Source organism: Protopterus annectens, chromosome 16.part0, assembly GCF_019279795.1.
Source record: "Protopterus annectens isolate FY-2018-M chromosome 16.part0, PAN1.0, whole genome shotgun sequence".
NCBI lineage: Eukaryota > Metazoa > Chordata > Ceratodontiformes > Protopteridae > Protopterus > Protopterus annectens.
Genome location: NC_056750.1, coordinates 202,179,720 through 202,204,821, shown reverse-complemented (window position 1 = coordinate 202,204,821; position 25,102 = coordinate 202,179,720). Strand labels below are relative to the sequence as shown.

The 25,102-nt window shown below is 41.5% G+C and overlaps 1 protein-coding gene across 3 annotated transcripts in view; it reads right to left on the bottom strand.

Moving 5' to 3' along the window:
• LOC122790982 overlaps window positions 1-25,102 on the bottom strand; it is a 477,132-nt gene that overhangs the window by 162,078 nt on the left and 289,952 nt on the right. For all 3 annotated transcript variants that reach the window (XM_044058704.1, XM_044058705.1, XM_044058706.1), the window contains one exon: window positions 16,352-16,738. In XM_044058704.1, coding sequence (XP_043914639.1) covers window positions 16,352-16,738 — 387 coding nt within the window. The remainder of the gene's footprint in view (window positions 1-16,351; window positions 16,739-25,102) is intronic.

Below are 25,102 nucleotides of genomic sequence, written 5' to 3'. Positions count from 1 at the left end.
TGGGAGCAGCTGAGATTCAATGAAACTGGACTGAGCAAGGGGTCTTGGATGATCTTGCACCATTGCATTCGAGGGGTTTATGAATTAGACCATGGCTGTTATATGCCATTCTATTGTACACAAAGCCCTGGATAGCAGTTTGTTTCTGAATCTGGTCCATTTAAGGTTCTTAATATTTAAATCTGTCAAACAATTGTACTTGGAAGCAGCAGCTGTGGCTCCCAGTTCTCACAAGCATATTATTTATATGCATTTCCAACAATTTACTTGCATATCATGTCTGAATTTATATTGTGCACACTGTTGCTTGTATTCTGTACTGACTACTGTATTATAAAATTATTACTATTTTAAGCTTTGTTACTACATGTGGAGCTTTTCTCTCCATTCCTCCACTGAAAATGGGCTTCTGGCCCAGTCGGACACTACCCGGTTAACAAATATAATAAATAAATAAATGTTGGTAGTTCTTATGGATCCATTCTCATTACAGAAATGCAAGCATCCATTTGTACTTTCCTTCTAGTACTTTGGCGTAAAATAAAGATGCAATATTTGGTTAACTGCTTGGTGCTTTGGTGTGAAAGGCAGTAAATAAACATTATTATTTGCTATTTTTTTTCAGTTTAGCAGTGTTATTTCATTGTTCAATGGCATTCAGTTCTATAGAAGTTTTTTTTTTTTTTTTTACTTTTTGCAATGACAGTATATTTTAACAGTATGATTACTGAGCTTTGCTTTTTGAAAAAGCCTGGGATTTATTCATGAAGAATAGCTTTGCCTACAGAATGTTTTGAAAATCAAAGTCCACTGTATAATAAGTATGTAATACAATGGAAAAAGAGATGGATTCAGAAAGCTCATCCTGCTCTTGTGTAAACTGCTGCAGTTAAAAGTATTAGTTTTTGTGACTGCAGGAAATGTCATTCAGGGCATGTTAGTTGCAATGAGCAAAGACCTCATTATTGGCTAATCTGCATGTCAGTGAATTCCGTGTTACTACTGCTAGTGCTAAAAAGGATTTTCTTGTAGTGACCACCTCTGGTAGCCCAGGCATCGCATTGACACAGACACTCCCCTTATTCATTCAACAACACACATGCATAAATTGAAACACACACACACACACACACACACACACACACACACACACACACACACACACACACATACAAACATTACCACTACCTGTCTACTAAACACCCGGCACTTACCGCAGATGTGATCTCACCTACTAAAAGTAAAGGGTGAATGCAAATTTTTTGCTGAGTTAATTAACTAGATCAGTGGTGATGATCTACACAGCCAGGTGATCCGCTCAGCTGCATAAATGCCGTACTGTGGGCAGTTCTGAGGGAGTGCACAAGGCTGCTCCCTTATAGTATCTCATTAGCATGTAGCTCAGTTGAGGATTATACAGACCATGTAGAATCACTGTAGAGGGCCTGTTGCTGAATCAGAAAGGGCTACACCAGTGGGAGAATGGTCATTTTAAGGCTTATCACCAGTGGCAGCCCTTTCAGAATCCCAGGAACAGTTGCTGAACTACATGGATCAATTAGAAATACTCAGTACACTATAACCATAACTGTGAGGTCATAATAACTTAAACTCATACACACTAAGGAATTCACTGATTTCTTCTTAGGTTCTAGTCTCACTGCAGTGTATACTTCAAAGTATTTGCATTTTTTTCTGAACTCATGTTTCTATTTGATTAACAGAAGGACAACTGGATTCATAAACATAGTACTCAGTTGTACACCACAGTAAGTCAGGCAGGAGTAGAACATGTTTGGCAAACGGGATGATTCATTAATATTACTCTGAACTAAACCAAAGGCCACTGCAGAGACGTTTAATCACTCATGACAGCAAGTGCTTAATAACTGTTGAGTATCAGTGATCGGTGGTGGACCAATGGATATCATCTCCCCTCAGAGAGCCAAAAGTGTTAACCTGTGCAGGAAAACACCCTTCCCTGCAATAAACATCACCTAAAGGAAACTTATGCTAAACAATATTATCTACCAGCAAATGCTGTCCACAGGTGAACCCTACTAAAATGATACCGATGATGAACTGTTCATATGATGATGAACTCAGTCACAGAATGCTGACATATTTTCAGACAACAAAGGAAGAGATGGAATATCACACAGTGCTTTAACAAAAACAACAGATGTTTATTTAGAGGTAGTATATTTACCTATATCAGAATTAACATAAAAGCAGAGCCAAATAATGTATCAAAGAAATAGCAAAAAAAAAAAAAAAAAAATCCAGGCCTATCAGGCTTTGTGGGAGTTAAAGAATGACACAGGTTGAAGGAACATTAAAGACGGACCTATAAATGGGCAAAGCTGTGAAGCTTACTAAGCCAGAGGACACTGTGGTAAAAATGTCTTGGAGCAGAAATGGAGGATATGCATTTGGTATCTCTGGAGTGTTAGCCATGCGGACACTGGGAAGAGATGTTCTGCAAGTGCTGCTGCTGTTGTATCCCAAACCACAGTGTATAAAGACCCCAGAAAGATGAAATTTGATGGCCCAGGATGCTTTGTGCTAGCATGTTATATTTCTTGTGTACATCACGAAGGCCACCCACAAACTGACGTTTCAGCTCCCACATAGCAAAACACATCAGAGACATCCTTGGCCATCTCCCCATGGTTACCTACAGATCATCACAACACATCCTGGTTTTCTGCCACAATGTCCTCCTTGTTTTCTGTCCCTGAAGTTCTTGCAGCTGTGTAGGGAGAAGGATCACAAACCACTATGCCTCTTCCTGTACTCCTTCCAGAATCTCCTCCTCAGCCTCCTGCAGATATCTCTCTCTCTCTCTCTCTCCTCGTGGTCATGATCTGCAATGCATAAGCATAAAGAGATACTAACCACATGAACACTTACACCCAAGACCAGATCTCAGCTCAAGGGATGCCATATGTTCACATACCCCTGGGCAATCCATCTATAAATATGCCATGCCCATACCTTTATATGCTTGTGAAGGTATTCAGCAAACTCACGATCTTCAACATATTAAATCATGTTGTACAATAAACAGTATTATTTTGTTGACATCATGACATCAAAATTACATATGTCATGCAAAACGTCATGCCATATATGCTTATCATGAGGATAACATAACATGCTAACAAGCACATGCGGTACATTAATACATAATATCTCAGGCAACATGCTGCCATCACAGTGCATGCAAAAGATCATGCCATTCTGAACAAAACTTGTATGCAAATCACGAAGGATACCATTACATGCTAGAAAACACATGCAGTACAGTAACAAGTATTATCCCAGGCTAAATGTGCCCATCATACTGTCAATAGCTTTCATGTTCATGTGAACACTACAGAGCATAACACAGTGCTTGTGAATGGCAAAGGAAATGCAATGACAACAGCAGGTGTGGCCTGCAGGACACCAACATAAATATACACCTACTGATGCACTCATGTGAGTAGCAGGTGTTTATCAGGCATTCCAAACACACAGCATCTCTGCACTTTATGGTACATGACCTTGCTCAGTGAGGATGCAAGTGGTATATAAGGCAAACATTCTGCAGCCACAGACACAGTAACACAAACCGTTTCTTTCATGATATTGAACAGCCTGATTGTCATGTCTATGTGTGAAGCATTCCAGCCACACCGATATTGTGGCTTCGGATGCCACTGGGTAAGCCATGTGGACACCATAACAAAATGTCAGTGTTAGCGCAACAACAGCAGCTATACCCTTTTCAAGTCATTTCAGCAATGTTCAGCAAACAACAGGTTTGAGAACGGTGTATGCTATTCACAGTCAGTTTAATAATGCCCTATCTACAGGCAATCCAGGTATATGACTACTTATGGTGTAAAACTATGGAGGCATTGCATATGCTTCTGAAAAGCCCATCTTTTGGCTTTGATGTTTTCTTAAGAGTTATTGTAAGAGTACTCGTATATGTTGCCACACAGAGATTTACTGTACATAAGTAAAACTAGAGCAGGCTGCCTCCTCTGCATCTACACAAGGTACTGAAGGTTCTACATTTAACATTTGCACAGGTCAGACCACTTGTATGCTGTGATACTTGTGTCTGTGGTCAGTCGTTTACCCATGTCTTCCAAAATATCAGCCATTAATCCTCCCTGGGGTAATACTATAGCTCCTGATATTATATTCTTTTATGGCAGTATATTTCCCATAAATAACTGGGTCTCATGCTTGATCCATGCTGGGCTTACAATCTTTCTGCCTGTCTATAAGTCATGTGACCCAAGATATGTAGAGTAGAGTGCTGTAGGCATATGTGGACATGTTGTGGAGTCACATCTGATCTTTGCCTTGTAATGTCAATCATCCCTCCCTGTCTGAAGAGATGCAGTTGTCTGCCCAACAGTGCACATGTATGCATGACTTTCACCTGCAACTGTAGTTCAACCTTAACTGCACATGTCTACATGCTATAAATGGGTTGTCTTGGAGTACATAAGATAGGTTTATGTCAGCTGCACACTGGTCACCACACTCACAGCAGTCAGTGCTGGCCCTTGACTGCAAACTGGAGTTGTTTGTGGCATTTCCCAAGGCATTGCATACATACTGGTAACTATTTACATCTCTTCTGCAGACATACTATGTCACAAACACATTGGTGAGTTACAGAATCTTCAGCAGTCTGAACTGATACAGTGCTAGAGATGGATACGTAACTAAGGTACATCTATGCCTATAATGCTCATCAAGGTTAAGTACTATATGATATTATAGCACTACTGATATTGATTTGACCTATATAACTCACTGCCATACACCTGCAATGCCTCAACTTAAATGGAAGAGGAAGTTTGAGCAAGAAATGGAGGTTTTTATTGAATGCTCTTTGGTTGGCCAACTCCCTGCTGATGGAAATGGTGGCAATCAGAAGCTGTATAAGAACGGTATGTGAGGTGGCAATTAGGAGTTGTGTAAAAAAGGTGTGCTGAGATGGCAGCAGAAATAAATACATTGGGGGTCACAGTCACCTCAGCAATAACCACCAGAGGTCTGTAAATGACATGCAGGAATGAAAGAGTTTCAGCGCAGAAGTATATATATTTGGCATTCCTAGGAGTGTGGATGTTGGTATACCATGGAAACCAAAATGATGGGCCTGATTTTATTGTTACTGTATGCCATTACTGGATATAGCATTGCAATAGTCACTGCATATAACAGATGCTGAGTCTGCTATAGAAATTCCAGTTCCATAGACACAAGCTGAATGTGCCACCCCAGGAGGCCTCATCATGTAACCTCTGCAGGTATCCATTGCCATAGGTAATAGCTTAAGGGGGCATCATCTGTGTGGTTGACAATTGCTACCTCTTATAAGGTCCTTTTAGGCTTTAGTGCAGATTTATCTGCTGCATAGTAGCTTATTTAGGGCTCCAGAAATGATGTGAAGCTATGGTCCAGAGGATGTGGCTTAGAATGGTTTGCTCAATAATGAGATGATGATGATGACGATGATGATGCCACTGTAACTGTCACTGTTGCACATTCTGTCAAAGTCCATCAGGTTACAGCTGGACATGGCCATGGTGGCAGCAGAATACAGGGTGATCCTGCTGGGCTGCAACCACAGACAGTTGGGGATCTGCATGCTGCATGTATGGGACTACTGTCTCACCATCTGTGGCTCTTAATGCATCTGCTGTGGGAAACTGTATAGAGACATGTCAGGGTCAGGGTGTCACAGACTGGCAGAACCCCTATTACAGTAGCTCAGATTCTGATGCAAACCAGAATAATACCGAAAATGATGTAGTAACCAGAACTAAGACACCTACAGCTCAACATGGTGTGACTTTTCCACAACATGAACAGCTGCATAGGTGGCGGCTGCTGCAGTTGCAGGTACTACTGCAGGTGAACTCCTTGCACAATATGTGAATCTTTTTACACTGAACACAGATGTACAGGCTTAGATAGCAAAGGCACTGCAATGAGTCAGCTACTCACTCAGCTGTTTTATGCGCAAGTACTGTATATGCAACCAGATGCCAATGGTACATGTCATGATGCTACTGTTGTTCAGTCATTCCACATGTAGATCAGCGCCATTACTAAATTACACACTGAAGTTCACACATTGAATGGTGCTGTTTATGGCTGGTGCAGCTAAAGGTAGTCATGCTGCTACAGTAGCAGATAGTGTTCTACACGCTGCACAAGGCTACTGGTAGTGGCACATAAGCAAAAAGTGACATCAGTGCCTATCAGCACACATGCAACACCCTCTGTAGGTGGTCTATTTCCCTTTGTATATGGTACAGGGGTTGCAGACACTCCCAGTGCATGCTGGGTTAGTCGGTCTTAGCCAGTGTATAGTGGGACACATACAGGACACAGATGTGGGAGGGAGAATCAACACATCAGAGGGCAAGTGTGATCAAAGTGATAAACACCACTACTATGGTGAAAACTATGAAGGATTTGTTCAGCAAAGGGAATCGTTTGTGGCATGCTTGCTGTGTTTACCTGCACATTGTTTGGGAAATAATAATATGCCATTTCCATCCTCCTGCATTGCAGTTTACCATAATCATTTTTGCAATCAGCACAGTCCTCTGACACACAATTATCTCCAAGCATGTACAGTCCATATTGTATGTCTTTGTACCTTACACAAATATATTATTTTGTTGCTAGCAGTACATTCAATCCAAATACTTTCTTGATAACTGAATCACACATCAACAGCATTCATTTTGTTGAAGGTAGTTGTCCGGGTTGTTTTGGAGATGGTAGGTTATCCTGACTGGAGGTGTGGGTCATGTTATGCAATATGCAGTGTGTGACTAACGTCTTGCATGCCTTGGCCTGTGTGCCCTGCAGGTTTCAATCTGAATAAGACTGACATTGGAACTTCATTTTGAGATTAGCAAATACACATTTAATTATGCTTCTACCCCTTCTGTGGGATCTTCTGAAGGCATGCTGTTTTAGTGTTTGTAGAAATTTTACTGGAGCGAACAGCCATAGTTCCAAGGGCCATCCAGCATCAGCAAGCAGACAGCCATTAAGGAACATGGACATTGTCAAACATGTGAACTGGAATGCCACACAATGGTGTCAGAGCTGCCACCTGGTTGAGATGCAGACACATCTATGACAAGACCTGGGTGGTCACATACTACCTGATATTTTACAGAATATATCCATGATGGGTGATGTACACAGCTGCACCATTAGTGGTAGCTTTCCTGACTGTAATGTGCATCCACTTCACCAAGAATACTTAACACACATTGTGTGTAACCCATGCATAACTGGGGTCCCATCTGCCGATGCCTGCAGCATTCATATACACATCCCTTAGTGTTGGACCCATGCATAACTGGGGTCCCATTAGCAAATGCCTGCAGCATTCATATATACATCCCTTAGTGTGGAACCCATGCATAACTGGGGTCCCATCTGCCGATGCCTGCAACATTCATATATACATCTCTTAGTGTTGAACCCATGCATAACTGGGGTCCCATCTGCTGATGCCTGCAGCAATCATATATACATCCCTTAGTGTGTAACCCATGCATAACTAGGGTCCCATCTGCCGATGCCTGCAGCATTCATATATACATCCCTTAGTTTTGAACCCATGCATAACTGGGGTCCCATTAGCAAATGCCTGCAGCATTCATATATACATCCCTTAGTGTGGAACCCATGCATAACTGGGGTCCCATCTGCCGATGCCTGCAACATTCATATATACATCTCTTAGTGTTGAACCCATGCATAACTGGGGTCCCATCTGCTGATGCCTGCAGCAATCATATATACATCCCTTAGTGTGTAACCCATGCATAACTAGGGTCCCATCTGCCGATGCCTGCAGCATTCATATATACATCCCTTAGTTTTGAACCCATGCATAACTGGGGTCCCATCTGCCAATGCCTGCAGCATTCATATATACATCCCTTAGTGTTGAACCCATGCATAACTGGAGTCCCATCTGTTGATGCCTGCAGCATTCATATATACACCCCTGAATATGGCAGGTCTATATTATATGTTCGAAGTTTGAAAACTTCAAACATTAAATAATCAAATTTAAATGTTTGAGGTTTCAAACATCGAACATATAATAATAAAAAAAACCAAAACTGATGGCTGTAGGCAGGGGGCAAGCCCACCTGCACCCCCCATACCCCCCCTCGCTGTTTAAATACACCAACTCTGAGAACGCACTACAGTGCAGTAAGGGAAATCTCCCTTTACCACACTATAGTACAGTCTCGGAGTTGGTATATTTAAAGAGCGGGGGGGGGTAGAGGGGGGGCTTGCCCCCCTGCCTACACTAGTCAGGTAAGTTCCTTTTTTTTTTATTATATGTTTGATGTTTAAAACTTTGAACATTTAAATTTGATTATTTAATGTTTGAAGTTTTCAAACTTCAAACATATAATATAGACCCGAATATGGCATCAGACCATCAAGGAATTACTGCAGGATCTGCTACAGTACACCTGCTACATACCAGCTGTAACCCCAGGTATGGCTGTTTAATGTCTGTGTCAGATCTGTTCACTGAAGCATTCAACAGCTATACCCAGGAATATACCTGCTGCATACAAGCTGTGTCCCAGGCTATAGCTGTTGAATGTTTCAGTGAACAGAACTGACACAGACATTACAATTTGGATTTACAGGACGTCTGGCTGCCCTGGCTCCTTGCACCTCTATCCCCCTACACATGTTACACAGGCTCACCTTTGTTAGTGCATCCATTCAGAAAAGGTTGAGCTACTCTTGGAGCATACGACACGCAGTTGCTGTGACTACAAACATCACCTAGCAGGTACTCAAAGCCCTGCTTGGTTGGGGCCTACTGTTGCATTAGCTGCAAACAGTTTTGTAGTAAGTATGGATGGTTGACTGTTTTAAATTGTATTTAACTGTTACAGGCTACACACTCAAGTGCGCTAGCCATTTAGTCCCTTATAAGTGTGTTTAAATCCTGCATTTGCTGCCTCCCTACTTCTGAAAAAAAAAAAAAAAAAAAAAAAACTACTACAAAATCCTATCTGCCGCCTTGTTTCCCACCTTTCCTTAAACCAGTACAGTCCAGATATCAGATCTGCTGATTTTAGGACTGTGTATTGTGTTGTGAGTGGACCAAATCTTCCAGAGATAGAAGGAAGTCTTGCAGCCTATCAGTGGCAGTGGTAAGCTCTGAACAGCCTATCTATCTATTGCTAGGGGAGTGGTTTTCAGCTCTGGTTTGTTGTACTATTGGTTGTTTAGGGCTGCTTCTATCCCTTTCAAATTCCTGCTTTAAAACCCATGTTTGCCCGGGTTTGCGCACTGCGCAGCCTAGCTAGGGTTAAACTATTGCCAGTGCTAGAAAGTCTGCTCTTCAATGTTTTCCTTAGAACTTGCTGTTTTTTCAGTAGTAGCACTAAAATCTGAATCCCTGTGACTAGCACTTGCTCTAGAACTGGTAGAAAGTAGTAAAGAAGCCATAAACAAGCACTAAAATCTGATCGTAATCACTAAACAACCTAAAGTTGCAAGTACCTTGCCATGGTAAGGAAAACAGCTCTTGTACTTTACTAAAAAGCACCTAACCAGGCATGTCCAAGAGTCAGCTTCTGGTGATTTCTCCTGTCCACCTGGTGAAGCTGGGTATACTGGGGCAATGTAGCAATTGCCTCATGTACACAGACAACTCTCTCCTTCTACCACCAAATACTACAACCAGCGAGAGATGCAATTACATAGCCAAACTGGAAGTAAAGCTCTCTCCAGCCAAGACTGTGTTAGACAGTCAAGAGGAGATGGTAAACATCTGCACTACACCTCTAGCAACACATAGCCCTACAAAACCCACACCATCAACACCCACACATAGTAACACGAAACCCACATATGCGGAGGCCATTAACATTAACCTATCCAAGCAATGAGGACCTCCGAATCTGAAACGCAAACACCAATCACAACCAAAGCGACACATAGCTCACAACACCAGTGTGCCACCCAAAAACAGCCCCTAAGGCAAGACAACGTACCAAACACTTTAGTCATAGGTGACTCTATAGTCAGGCACACTGATGTGCCACTTACCAGACTGAACAAGGAGAAAATTACAGTCAGCTGCCTGTCGGGAGCCAGGATCCGCCACATAACGCATGCACTCAAGTCACTCCACAACAAGTACAAACACGACTCTGTCATTGTCCATGTTGGTATAAATGACCTGAGATGTACCTCCCTTGACTACATGAAAAGAGACATGGAGGATCTTGTAGCCCAGGCAGGTATGACCCTAGCCCTGAGTAGCATCCTGCCATCATCCAGAATGATTCCACAGTACAAGGACAAAATGATTGACTTCAACAATTAACTAAGCTTCTGGTGTCATTCTAAGGGGATCCAGTATCTGTCTGCCTGGGATGCCATGATCGACAGGCCACGATGCTTTACCAGAGATGGTCTGCACCTGTCGCCCTTGGGATTCTGGATACTGGCTAAGGCTCTTGCCACCCCTATAGTGCCTTTTAAAGGCAAGGTTCAAATCACAAATTCACCACTGTAATAGGTACAAGCAAGCAAAATCTGAGGGTAATGCTACTCAATGCTAGAAGTCTAAACCTCAAAATGCACTCACTCGAGGCACTACTTAAAATGGAGAACATTGACATCTGTGCAGTGACAGAGGCCTGGTTCAAGGCTCCAGAGAGCATCCCTGCATTACCAGGCTATAATTCATACCACACCTTTCGGCCACCTAACCGAAACACAAAAGGTGGAGGCGTGTCCATATTCATCAAGGATATCCACCCCTCCAGGCTAGTTTCTCAGCATAACGCAGCCATGATTATTCAAGTTCAACTAACTATGGGCAAGACCGAAATCCAAATTGTAACTTGCTACAGATCCCCCACCTTGCCCCAGGATTCACACTCCTCATTTCTTGATACACTGGAAAATATTAGGGTACAACCCAACACCCTAATAATGGGTGATTTGAACTACCCCAACATTAACTGGGAAAACTACTCATGCACCAACTCTTTTGCTCAATGTTTTCTGGAATTTATAAATTCCAATGCCTTGGATCAACTTATCCACACCCCCACCAGGGGCAGCAATATCCTACACCTGATTATTATGAATAATGGGCGACCAGTGTTCCACGCCAGAGGTCAGTTCCTCCTTGGTCAGATCCGACCACAAGCTAATCAGCCTAGACATCCACATCCTGCACCCAACCCCCATTAAGGAAACCACCATAAAAAATTTCTCCAAAACCAACTTCACGCTTCTTAAGACAGAACTTCACGACACCCATGCAGACGGACAATAGAGGTATGACTGCTGAATCCTACACAAATGTACTTTATAAGCACTTACACGAGTGCATGGATCGTGCTATCACTAACAGAACCAAGATGCTATCCTTCCAAAAAAGGAAGCCAATCTGGTGGTCCCCTGCCATAAACAAACGCTACAACAGATGAAAGAAACTGTTGCAAAAAAGAGTAAAATCACATGACTGGAAGAACTCCCTGGTCAGCCTCAGTAAGAAGCTGAGATCCCTCATACAATCCTCCAAAGCTAGTTATGAAAACAAAATTGCCACTGATTCTAAAGACAACCACAGAGCATTCTATAGCTATGTCAAGAATCTCAATGGCAAAACTCAGATCAGCTGTGAGTTACGGCACAATGGCACTAAAAATACAGAACCAACTGATATTGCCAACATCCTGGCAGATAGGTTCAGTGCTAACTTTACCGCCCCCACCCCCTAAAGGGCCCATCTCTATACCAGAAGAATGCAAAGTTCATGTAATCACAGCTGCACAGGTAAAAAACACATTCTCCAAAGCCAAGAATACAGCATCCATGGGACCTGACAACATCCCAGGCTGCGTTCTACATGATCTACAGAATGAACTGGCACCCCACCTAAGCACCGTGTTCAATCATAGCCTCACCTCAGACATTGTGCCCACTGAATGGTGCACAGTGGCAGCTATCCCACTCTACAAAGGGGAGCCACCACAGACCCCGGGAACTACCGTCCCATTAGCCTAATGAGCCTGGTCTGCAAGGCCATGGAACGTATCATCATGTAACTTATAAACAAAGACATTAGTAATCTCCAAACTCTGGACCCCACCCAGTTCAGGTCTGTAAAAGGCAGATCATGTCTCCTAAACCTGACTGACTTCTTTGAAGCAGTCACCAAAGCCATAGACGATGGTAAGGTGGTTCGCACAGCCTATATAGATCTCGCCAAGGCTTCAGACACCATCCCCTATTCTGGAATTATAGATAAACTCACTAAACTAGGTATAAATCCCTGTCACAAGATGGGTTGCCAACTGCCTCACTAACAGAACCCACACTAAGAAAGTAGCAGACTCCAAATCCGACTTCAGACCAGTGACAAGTGGAGTACAACAGGGTTCAGTCCGGTGTCCTCTCCTGTTTGGTATCTACTTTTTTGAAGTACAGGCTAACACAGAAGGTCTTTGGCTAATGAAGTTCGCAGATGACTGCAAACTAGGAGCCATAACTGAAACTCCTAACAATGTGGACATCCTACAAAAGGGTTTCACTGAGACAGATGCCTGGTGTCAAAGCCATGGCCTCAAGCTCAATGCCAAAAAGTGCAGTCATCCCTTTTGGTAAAAACTCTGTACCCATGAGCTACCACATAGGTGGTAGTCTACTTAACACCGAAAATGTGGTAAGAGACCTTAGGACACAGGTGGACAGTAGTCTCTCCTTTTATAATCACATTGCCACAGTAGTCAGGAAATCCTTCTTCGTGGCACACCTCATCACAAAAGGTTTCTCATCCAGGAAAAAAGAGGTCATTGTTCCCTCTATGCATCACTCATTAGACTCTTTATAGAGTACAATGCCCCTTTTGGTATGTACCTCACAAGTCATCTACAACAACTGGAAAGGCTGCAGAAATACCTCACAAAGAGGATTACTGGCCTCAAACAGATGCCCTACACAGACCATCTCAAAAAACTCCAGCTTTACTCTGTCGCCTATTGCCTCCTCAGAGGCAATCGCTGCCTAACATACAAAGGAATGTCAAACCCAGAGCTGTTGGACATGCTCCACTTAAAGAAATCTCAATCCCTCCGAGCTACACGCTCTAGGGACCTAAACCTTGTCACCACAATAAACAGAACATGCTGGTGGGACAGATTCCTGTCTCAGAGTCTTCTCATACTCTGGAACAAACTACCTATCTATATCAAACAAAGCTCCTCATTAGCACTCTTCAAGAAAAATCTTGATGATTGGATGGGAAATAGGAAATTCACCCCGGGGATCACCTCTGTGGCTCTGCTCAACAGGGGCACAGGAAAATAATTTTCTTGGGTGGCGAAAGCCAGGGTACCTTTTTGGCTAGGCTTGTATAGGCCCTAGGGCTGATAGCCTAGTACCTACCTATGAACCTATGAACTACCCATGCTTGTTTGGTCTGTCTGCAGTTATGTCTCCATACTGTTTTCCACTTGATCTACTACAGTTAGCATAGCGGTATTTAACTGGTACACAAAGGGTCATCTACGGCATGCTGGGTGATTTGCAAATACCTACAACGTGCCCTTGGGAATTTGTGTGCTATTCATCATGGTAAAAACAGGGCATCTTTGTAGATTTTATTTCATTCTGGAATTAAATTTGTAACATGCACTTTGGTATACACTGCAAACTATATATGGGAACACCACTTATTTTTACAGTTAAGGGAATAGTGGTGGCAGAACTTGTCTTCACCCATGTGAATTTGCTCATAGAACAATTTCAACAAGTGTGTGTGTGTGTGTGTGTGTGTGTGTGTGTGTGTGTGTGTGTGTGTATATATACATATTTGCAGTATACAGATATATGTAAAACAAAAAACTCCTACACTCCACTACTTTTATTCAACCATGGACTTCAGCAAACTTTATTCTTCTTTCGGCTTTTTCCTAGTTAGGGGTTGCCACAGCGGATCGCCTGTCCGCTCATGATTGGCAGTGAAGTTTTACGGTGTTGAGTTGCCAGCCTGGCACCCAACCTTCCACAGAAGGCACACACTCACACCTAGGGCCAATTAAGAGTGTCCAATCCACCTACAGCATGTCTATGGGATGTGGGAGGAAACCAGAGCACCCGGAGGAAACACACGCGACCACAGAGAGGACATGCAGACTCCGCACAGAAGGCACCCTAGCAGAGGATCGAACTGGAGAACCTCTTGCTGTGAGGTGGCAACGCTAACCGCTGCACCACCGTGGCCACCCCATGGATTTCAACAAACTAAAATACTCAAAATGATATATGCAACAAGGAATTCATCACACGATAAAATTCACCCAATCAAGCCCCTGCATAGTAAATGAATGGAATTATTTAGTCCTCCTAAACTTTAAAACAGGCCTGATGGTTAGAATTTGCAGATATTTTCAAAAGTTTACACTCTTTATATTGGAAAAAGTATGTGTTAGTGAGAGAGGGAGTGATTTGGAATGGGTCCTGGTAGCATGGAACGACAATGGCAAATATTATTAACAACCAATGAACTCCCTTGGTTTAAGAGCACTCTGATGTTTATTTCTGCATCTCAGCTAAAAAAGCCACCTGGCACCTATCCACCTTCTGTTTGACTTCCCATGTCATATGTGATTGTCACTGTAAGTATTCTCATATTTTTGGCACATACTTCCTCGAAAGTTTGGCCATGTTTTTGTTAAGTGTGTCATCAGAGGCAGCAAGCTTACAGATAATGGCAAGTGGTTGCCATGTATGGCTAGTGTCAAGAAGCAAGCACAAAGGCAGTGATGAGTGCTCATCCTATGGCTGACCACTAGCCAGAAGAAGGAGAAACAACCTGTCTATGTGGATCTTACCTGTCAGAGATACAGATGCTGCAACAGTCCATAATTCTGCATTTGTTTTAGTTGTGTGTCCCAGGCTGTATCACATCTTCAATGGTATCATCAGCATCACATGTGAATCATGTGACAGGCCTGCAGTGTCCACTGCAGTATGTCTGCCACCTGTGTCCACAGCTACGTCTGCATGCACCATTTGCACTGTGACATCATAAGCCCTACTCTCTGTAAAACAGTCAAAAGGAACCTTGACGACTGGATGGGAGATAGGAAATTCATCCCGGGGATCACGTCAGTCGCCCTGCTAGACAGGGGTCCAGGGAATTAAATATTGTGGGAAGAAATAGCCAGGGAATTGTTATGGCTAGGCTTGTACAGGCCCTAGGGCTGATAGCCTAGTACCAACCTATGAACCTAAAGGTGCATATTTCAGGTGCATCTGTGCCTTTTCCCTGTGATGAGGTATGTTCCTGTGTACAAGCATTGTTACTTCTGATGAGTCAGACAAATGCACATAAACTTCGCCAGTTACAGTGTAAATCACTGTAAAAGACTCACTGGTCATTGCCATATCCACACTGTGTAGAGTTCATTAAACATGTGGGAGAAGCAGACATATGTAGGTTTTGTCGAACCGAGTTGGAAACAGTTACACACCTTATTGCTCATTGCAATGCTCTAATGGCAGCAGGACTGTATACTGAAAGGCATAATAATGTGGCAAGATTGTTACACTGGAGATTGTGCAAACATTATGGTATCGAAGTGGCTGAAAAAACACTGGAAACATGAGCCACAGAGAATCACAGAAAATGATGGTTTACATCACATGGGATCACCCAATACTAACAGTGATCCAAGAAAAGAAGACAAAAGTAGCACTGATCACTGAAATTGTCACACCTAGTGACCATAGTGTCTTGTGTACAGAGAGACACAAAGTCATAAAATACCTTGATCTGCAGGCAGAAATGAGAGCCATGTGGAAGAAAGATACCCAGACAGTTCCAGTAGTAGTAGGAGCAACTGGTCTTATAAAAAATAATTTACAATCATATTTAGAGATGTTACCAATTCATGTAACACCGTATGAATTGCAGAAGGAGTCATTGCTGGGCACATTGTGGGTACTGCGAAGAGCACTTTTGACTAACATCAAAGAGTGAAATAATACTAATTTCATGAACTTTAATCGTACTCTGACTTAGGAATGGGGTCCATTCCCGTCATGGTATTAGAAACCCAAAAGACTTGGAGAAATCAAAAAAAAATGTAGAGGCATAGCTGACAGCTGTAATCTGTATTCCCTTCTCTTCCATTCCTGCACAGTCTGCCAGGGAACTCAGTGTGGTAACTTCATCACCTTCTACAATCATTACTTCAAATCAATACAGGAGCAGTTTGACTTTTTAAATGTAACATACCTGGACCGAGTACAGCTGCATCCATCCCCGATGTTGTACGCAGGACACGGAAGCAGAGACAGCAGCATGATATCATCTTCTGTCAAGGTGGGTGCAGCTAACATTCTCATTTCTCTTCTAGCTTGTTCAAGCAGAATTGTTTTACAGACCTTTGCTTTAGCACGGTACCGCATGTTGACGACCCGCTGGCGACATTCTGGAACATCACGGTTGTGCCCTCCAACAGCATTTACTTCTGCGGCCACTTCTGACCATCTAAACTGCTGTTCTTCATGGTTTTGTCCATGTCCCATGAGTAGTGCACCATCAGCCTTAATGGCATTGAGGAGCACAGCATTCTCCTCCTCTGTGAAGTTTGCCTTTCGCCTTTGTGTTGCAAGTGTCCCCCTATTTTGAAAGGAAGCAAAATGCAAGTCTTACTATGATAACGTTGCCTTAACAAGTAATTAACATAACACATCAAGATGCTATGGACAGTAAGCAAACACAATGCTCCCGCTAAAGTACATTCAGCTATGTGGCAGCGTACTGTGATGATAATAATGAGATTTAAGTAAGTGTGAGCATGTATGCATGCATATACAAGTCGCACAGAAGGCCATTCTTCTTTAAACTGCACTCCATGCTTTAAGGGCACTTTTATTATAAGCATAGTAAGATAAAGTTAGACTGTGTACTATGCATATCGCTTTACAAGATTGCATGTGCATATGCAGTAGAAAAGAGTGGGTGCTGTTCAACACCATATGTTGTACTTACAACAGCAATGTCAGTTCCAAGAATAGTGGTTCCGTTTTCTTAATGTGAATTCTTCTTTGAAGGGAAACATTACTTATACACATTTGATCTGGATGACCTCATCCGGGTAGCACCGGACTACCCTAGATGTATCTTGCAAGATGTTCAAATACAGGTCGTCATCTATTTACATCTGATTAGATGTCCTGAGAGAGGTCTGTTTTAAACAAAGCACTACATACAAGGAAGCATCTACCACGATATGTGATTCAGTTGCAATCATAGCACATATACCATGTATTTTACATGACAGCTTTGGTTAGGACATTGCATTCATACTACAAACTGAATGACAACAGATACATTATGTGCCCTGCATTACAACTGCAGTGAACATTAAAATGGGGATATATAGGTACTCAAATATACGTATGCATATATATATATATATATATATATATATATATATATATAGGTCTACTGCTCTGCATTGAAAGAACACTTCGAAATAGAGCAGGAGACCCACACTTCAGTGAAAGTTCACTTCAACGAAAGTGCACTTTCGCTGAAGTCTAGTTCCCCGGGTGACCCCCCCCCCCCCACCAAAAAAAACACTAAAACATGTTTTTGCAGGGGGGCAAGCCCCCTTGCACCCCCAATCACATGCCCCCTACTTAAATATACCAACTCCGAGATCGCACTACAGGGGGGAAAAGGGAATATTCCCATTCCCTGCTGTAGTGTGACTGCCGAAGTCAATGTTCAAAGTTTCACTACTTCAAACAAGTGGACTTGGTGAAGTGGGTTCGAAGAACTGAAACTTCGTATTTGCGCTTATCTCCATGGACCTTTTTCAGACTCAGCCAAGAAGCACTGTCTTATTAAGAGATTGCAACACAAAAACTGATCTAACTCAAAGTTTTGAAGCTCTGTATCTTAATTCACTTGTTAATGATACAGCTTCAATGATACCCAGTGGGGAGGTTGCATTTAACCTTAATTGCCATTTCAGCTCCTTCTGCAGCAATGAATTCTTCCATTTGCCACTGTACTGATCCACGTCAATCTTTTCATGCAGGGAGAATCTGAATTTCACAAAGTGTTCACATTCTGTGATGTGTCTTGCCAGAGCACTTTTACTGTCATTTTTACTAATACTATAGAGGTGCTGACATACCCGTTTAATCAAAGAATTGTTCATCTTACCGATGTAAAGATCAGTGTATGAAGAACATTTCGCAAGTTAGACCACTTTGGAACTGTAACAGTAGTATCTACCTGCTTTATGCCAGTTCCTAATTTTTTCCCATATCAGCCCTTCGTAGTCCTCCTTCATATAACAGTACTGCGTACAACGACCACACTTATTGGTTTTGTGGTCCCCACCACTATAATTCTTGTTGTTAGGACCCCTCTCCAAAATGATCTTTATATTAGGTCCATTCTTGTAAACACATGTTGGCAATTGGTGAAACATCTCTTTAAAGTCTGTCGTATCATGCGGAAGGAACCAGTTCCTAAAACAATATTCCTTATATCTATAGCATCCACAGAATAATGCATGACAGAACAGTTGTCCAAATTATTGGCTCTATCAGTATGTGTCCCTCCATCATGATCCCTTTCTAATCCTTTAAGCACAATGGGTGCATATTTATCTGCTCTACAATTCCAAACATTGGTCATGACACTGTCAATAAGTGCTACAGGGTATTCGCGTGGCAGGACCACAAACTTCAAGACTTCAAATTGTCTTTTACACTGACTATCATCCGATGTTAACCTGGAAATGCAAATTAATTGACTTTTCAGGATACCCTTTTTCTGATGAAAAGGGTGACTACTTTTAAAATGTAAATAGGAATTGCAGTGTGTTGGTTTCCTGCACACTGTAGTGGCTAAGTTGGCATTTTCTGTTTTGGTTACCTCCACATCCAAGAAATGTATGCTCTTACAATCAGTGTGGAGTGAGAATCTAAGAAATTGTGTAGATGATTCTAAACTCCTTACAAAGTCTTCCAACTGTTCAATAGCCCCAGACCATACAAAAATATGTCATCCAGGAAATGACAACAGCAATCACAGTGTCTAAATAAACTAGACTTAAAAAATCCAAGCTCCCATTTTAACAAAATCGCATTAGCAAATATGTGTGCACATGCTGCCCCCATAGCCACACCACTCATCTGTTTAAAGTATACACTTATTTATTTATTTATTTATTTATTTATTTCAGTTTGATGACCAGGGAAGTCCACTGGGCCTAGAAAAGCCCATTTTCAGTGGGAGCCCGAGGAGAAAAGCTCCAAGAGAAAAACTGGTACAATATTTACATGTTACAATAAAACATACTTAGAGTATACTGGATATAAAACATCAAGTCATTGAACATAGTAAGTTAGGTATACATTGAGAATTGGATAAAATTAAGCATACAAGTAGTGGTAATAGTATTACATCATAGGTAGTGGATATTGTTATACAATGAGTATTGGAATATAAGCACACAAGTACTAGATACTGTAGTACATCAGAGGTGGGGGACTGGATTCATATAGCGGGTAAGGGATATAAATGATGAACACTATAGAGATGAGAGAGGCTTAGAGAGGTACTTAAGTTGGGGGTGCTTAAGTTGGAGCATGACAAGGGCATTCCCATTTAGAAAACGAATGAGAGAACAGGTGAGATCTGAAATTGTCATGGTTAGATAGACTGCGTAGGAGGGAGGGACAAGAGTTCCATTGTTTAGCTATGGAGAAGGATAGCAGTAGTTGGCCAGAAGGGCATGAGGGTTTGTAGACTTGTAGGAGATTTTGGTTCTTGGATCTGAGGGAGTGGTCTGCAATGTAGGTTTTTAAGGATGTAGTGAGAAAGGGACAGTTTGCAGGCTTGAAGATGAGCTTGTGGGCAGTGGTAAGTTGGAGGTATCTCAAGTAGATTGATAGTTCTAGCCATTCGAGGGTGTGCAGGGACTGGCAGTGATGTGATGAGTTTTTTTTTGCATTAGTTGCAAATTTGCATATTTTGTGGTACAGGACTCGAGTTTGGATTGAAGGCTTAGCTGGAGATTTGTGAATAGGGGAGCACCATACATAAGAGAGGGGAGAAGAAAGGTGGATGCAAGAGTTTGTCGGGTAGAGGGGCTGAGGTAGCAGTTGTGTCTGTAGAGGAGCCCAATTTTTTTATGGGTTTTCTTGATTGAGGAGAGTATGTGGGTGCCAAATTTTAGGTCTTCATCAATGATGATGGCTAATAGCTTGGTACAGGGAACAATTTCAAGGGAGTGTTATTCTGGCTAAGTATCGAGAATGAGCTCTTGTCGATATTGGAGTTTCATGAAGGTGTAAAGATCATTAGTTTTGTTTTATTAGCGTTTAGGGTCAGGTGGTTGGATTGCATCCAGGTTTCTGTTTTGGAGAAGGCTAGTTGAGTTTTTAACAGTAGTTTGGAGGGGCAGGAGGATGAGCAGATTGACCCTTGAAAAATATAAAATTATTACATAAGACAGTGTTCGTAAATTCAAAATGAGTTTGAGCCCACTGGTGTCTAGAAGTTTAGAAGCATGTACTATTTCCCCAAACCACTCCAGTCCCTCATCGTGGGGAATAACCATGAAAAGATATTTTACATCCAGTGTAACCAGTACATGTTCCTCACCGACTGTCAACTGTTCCAGTTTATCAACAAAATCCCATGAATCTTTTAGGACATGTCTATGATCTCTAAACAAAGATTTCAAATGAAAATCTATATATTTTGCCATGGGCTGATTTATGGATCCCACAGCTGAGACAATGGGGCTGAGTGGTGGATTCTGTACATCAGAATGAATTTTAGTGATCCCAAAAATCTTCGGTACAATGGGGAAATGCATTTTCAAGTAATTATACAACTCAAAAGAAATATCTTCGAACAACAATAATTCATCCAGTCTTAATTCTATGGAAGTATAAGCAGTGTTGATTTCATTAAGGGACACAGTGTGATATGTTATACTGTCCATAAGAATATGATTTATTCTGCTGATGTAGTCCAACACATCCATGATGACTAACCCCCCCCCCTCCTTGTCCGGTTTCATGCATCTTATGTTAGTGTTGTTAGAAATAGAACCAAGCAGAAGCCTTTCATCTCTAGTAAGATTGTAAAATCTGTTTTTTCTTTTATTTTCCAAAAGTGACCTGATCTCCTTTTCACACACTTTCTCATATGTTTGAATGACTGGATGTGAAGGTGGATTAAATGTCCCTTTACGTCTTAAGAATTCATGCTGTTCATTTGCATGGTCATTTAAAGTTAATTTCACATTTAACTTCCATGTAAATAATTTTAAATCAATTATAGTGTGGTCAGCACTAGCATGTCTAGAAGGGATGAAGGTAAAACCCTTCAAAAAAGTCTGCAATGTTCTGCCTTAATTTCAACATCAGTATAGTTGTAAATATTAAAACTGTAATAATTGGTAACCGAGAGTAACACAGTAGTTCTGACCAACATGTCAGCAACTACCACTGATTGGTCCTGTTGGACTGATAGTTCATCTTCTTTGACCAATAGGAGCCCCTTCTGCTGTTCTGATGTTGGTCAATGAACGAGTGTCTGCCCTTGTACTGGTCTGCTAATCTACAGACCTCCTCAGTGGTAGCTGTTCTAAAGGGACATCATCCTCACCATTTCTCTCATTGTGTGAAGCCCCCATATTCTGAGTTGCAGGAAAATTATTAATATATCTTATTTGAACAAACCTAGGCTTGGGACAGGCAGTGGTTTCTGGCTCAAATGGAGCAAGAGTTAATTTTTTTCCAAGACAAAAATTAAGATCCCTAGGAGGAGCCACTTGTTTTCTAGGAGGCTTAGTATATAATAGCCCTTTCAAAAAATTGTCAAGTAAGACTGCATTGAAAAATGGGTAGAGACACAGAAGAAGCTTAAAAAATGAAATTTAATTGTGGAGTAAGACAGGCCAGGAGATAGTAACTTACACAAATGCAAAACCAATGAAGTACTAGCCCTGAAAGGGTGGTGTTTTTTGTCTTGCTACCAACTACAAAACCTTTTTTCCATTTACAAATATATGATTTTCTAGCAGAAGGTCTAATTCTCTCCTTCAAAACCTGCTGCGCATCTTCAGAAAATAGGTGCCTAAAAGGTATTAAGATTTTATCATCCAGGCAGTTACCTGCAGTTGTTTGGATTGGAATATATCAAACATTCCTTGTCTTTTGTGAGTAGATCCAGTTTGTGAGGAAGTTTGTGGTAACTGCCCCTGGCTATTTCTAATAGAAGGGAGAATCTCTGTTGCCTAGGTTAGAAGGGAATAACTACAATCATCTTTGCAGAGTCCTGAATCTTCTGAATGATGATGTAAGTACAAGGAAAAGAGAAAGCAGCTGTCTTTCAGGCGTTCTTCATGGAGTCCTAGAGCAGAATTTTGCAAAGTGATTGTTTTGAGTGGAGGCAGACATATCTTTTCAAGGTGTTCCCCTTAGCTGAATCCCTCTGATTCAATTTCCATTTATGAGGTGCCTGTCCTGGTCCTGCATAGCTTGTCTGCCACACAATTTTGCTCTGATGGTATGCAAGATGCCTGTAGAGTGAAACTGTGCTGAAAAGTTATATTCCAGGCTACCAAGGGATAGTCTGCACAGAGGGTAAAATCTTGTTCCTCCATATTTGTTTATGTACTGCATTACTGTGGTGTTGTCTGTAAACACCAGTAGCGGTCCTGGAGACTACAGATGATTGAAAGAGTTGAGAGCATTTATAAGTGCTAACATTACTTTTATATTTATGTCTTTTGGTCTGTCTTATTTATTTATTTATTTTTATTTTATTTTACATTTGTTTACTGGCTGTGCCAAAAGCCCATTGTCAGCAAATGCCCAGGGAGAAAAGCTCCATACAAAGTTTTTTAAAATCACATGTAGAACAAAGTAACACGTAACAAGTCACTTATACAAGATCACTTATGCTAATAACTGTTACGTAGCTTCAAAACAGAAAATATATAAAGTATAAATACATAAGTTTACATAAAGATCATGCAAGTATAAACTGAGACACTGCATGGTGATTTGATAAGGATGGAAAAAGACACATATCAGAGCATCTATACTGGTTAATTAATTTATTTAAATAAGTATATAGAAAGGGTAGAGAACAAAGAAGCCACGCTTGAGTTATGCTGATGTGAAAAAGTAAAAGCTTAGAAGAAGTTGATGTGGTGCTATAGACAGCAAAGGGCAGGTCATCCTGAGGTAGTGCAGGAGCAGAGCCACTTATTGGTTAGGTGTTCCTTGAGAAGTAGTTTGAATATGGAAAAGTTGGCTGTGTTAACCATGTGCTGGGGAATGGAGTTACAGGTCTTTGATATTTGGTTGGAGAACAGGGAATCTCCACAACTATTGTTGGCTTTAGTGACCTTTAGTACAAGTTTGTTGAATGACCGCAGGGATCTACTAGTAGAGTAAGGTTCAACTACATTTTTGAGGATGGGATAGTTGTCTGATTGGTGAATAATGGTGTGGGCAGTTGGAAGTTGGTTGAGAGATAAAAAAATTGGTAATTCAATCCATTTAAGTTGGTGGAGAGCTGAGCAGTGGTGTGTTCTGTCAGGGAGGTTAGTAGCAAATCCAGCTATTTTATTGTAGCAGGCCTCTAATTTGTTTAAGTCTGACTTTCTAAAGTTTGTAAAGATGGAAGTAGAGTACAGCAAAGTGGATAGTAGATGTGTCCTGGCTATAGACTGTCTGAGTGAGGAATGGATTAGCTCTGTACAGTGAGCCAAGTTTGATGTGACCTTTTTGAAGGATAGGGCTGTGTTTGCTGTATTTGAGGGAGCTGTCAATTGTGACACCTAGCAGTTTGGTGTGGTCAACAGGTCCAATTTTGGTGTTGTTAGAGAGGTGGATGATAAAAGGGAAGGGCAGCTCCGATGTTTTGTTATTTGAGAATAGCATTAGTTTTGTCTTGTTTGGGTTAAGTATGAGTTGGTTGTCAGAAAGATACTGTTCTATGTCTTTAAAGGATTTTTGGTTCTATGCAAGAGTTCAGGAAGGGGGGAGCTGTGCAGATGAGGGAGGAGTCATCTGTGTATCGTACAATGGTTGCTAGGTGTGAAGCAGTACTGAGTTTATTGTTGAAAATGGTAAAAAGTAGCAACCCAAGAAATGAACCTTGTGGCACACCAACTAAGACTGGTAGTAGGGACAAGATATTAGTTTGCCACTTGACTGCTTGCTGGCATTCAGACAAGTAGCTTGAAACCATGAAATGGCTGATTGGAAAGGTTTATAGTGACTAGCTCATTAAGAAGTTTTTGATTAGATGCCGTGTCAAAAGCCTTAGACATGTCAAGGAATACAGATGATACTAACTGACCATTGTATCTGAGCTGGTTGACTGTCTGCGAAGTTTAAAAGAGTGGTTGTGGTGTTGTGTTTTGGTCTAAAACCATTCCGGGAGTTGGAGAAAAGGTTATTGTGTAGTAGGTATGGCAGGAGTTATGAATGTATGCATTTTTCAAGAGTTTTGGCTGGGGGGGAAGCATTGCGATTGGCCTGTAGTTTGAGAATTCTGTAGATGAGCCTCCTTTTTGCAAGGGGATGATATGAGAGATTTTCCAAACATTTGGGGACATTATTGCTCAGATATAAAGTGGTTGATCACTAGGGAGACTGGATACAAGATGGAGCCTGCTGCCAATTTAAGAAATTCATTGGGAAGTAGGTCTGCAGCAAGTGATGTAGGTTTTAGTTTGAGTAAGAGTTTTTTTTATGGAGCTAGTTTAATCGGCCTAATAGAAAAAGGCTTGCAATGTGATGGAGAACTAGTGAGAATAATTAATGGGATGTTGTTTTTGATTTTTACTGGGGACAGCACTGAATTTATAAAGTGTGCGTTAAATTGGGTAGCTATGGTTTCGGTGGTATTAGGGGGGGCAGGGGCTGTGCATTGTTCTGGGTTTATGAGTTGTTTTATGACATCTCAGAATTTCTGGGGGTTGTTTTG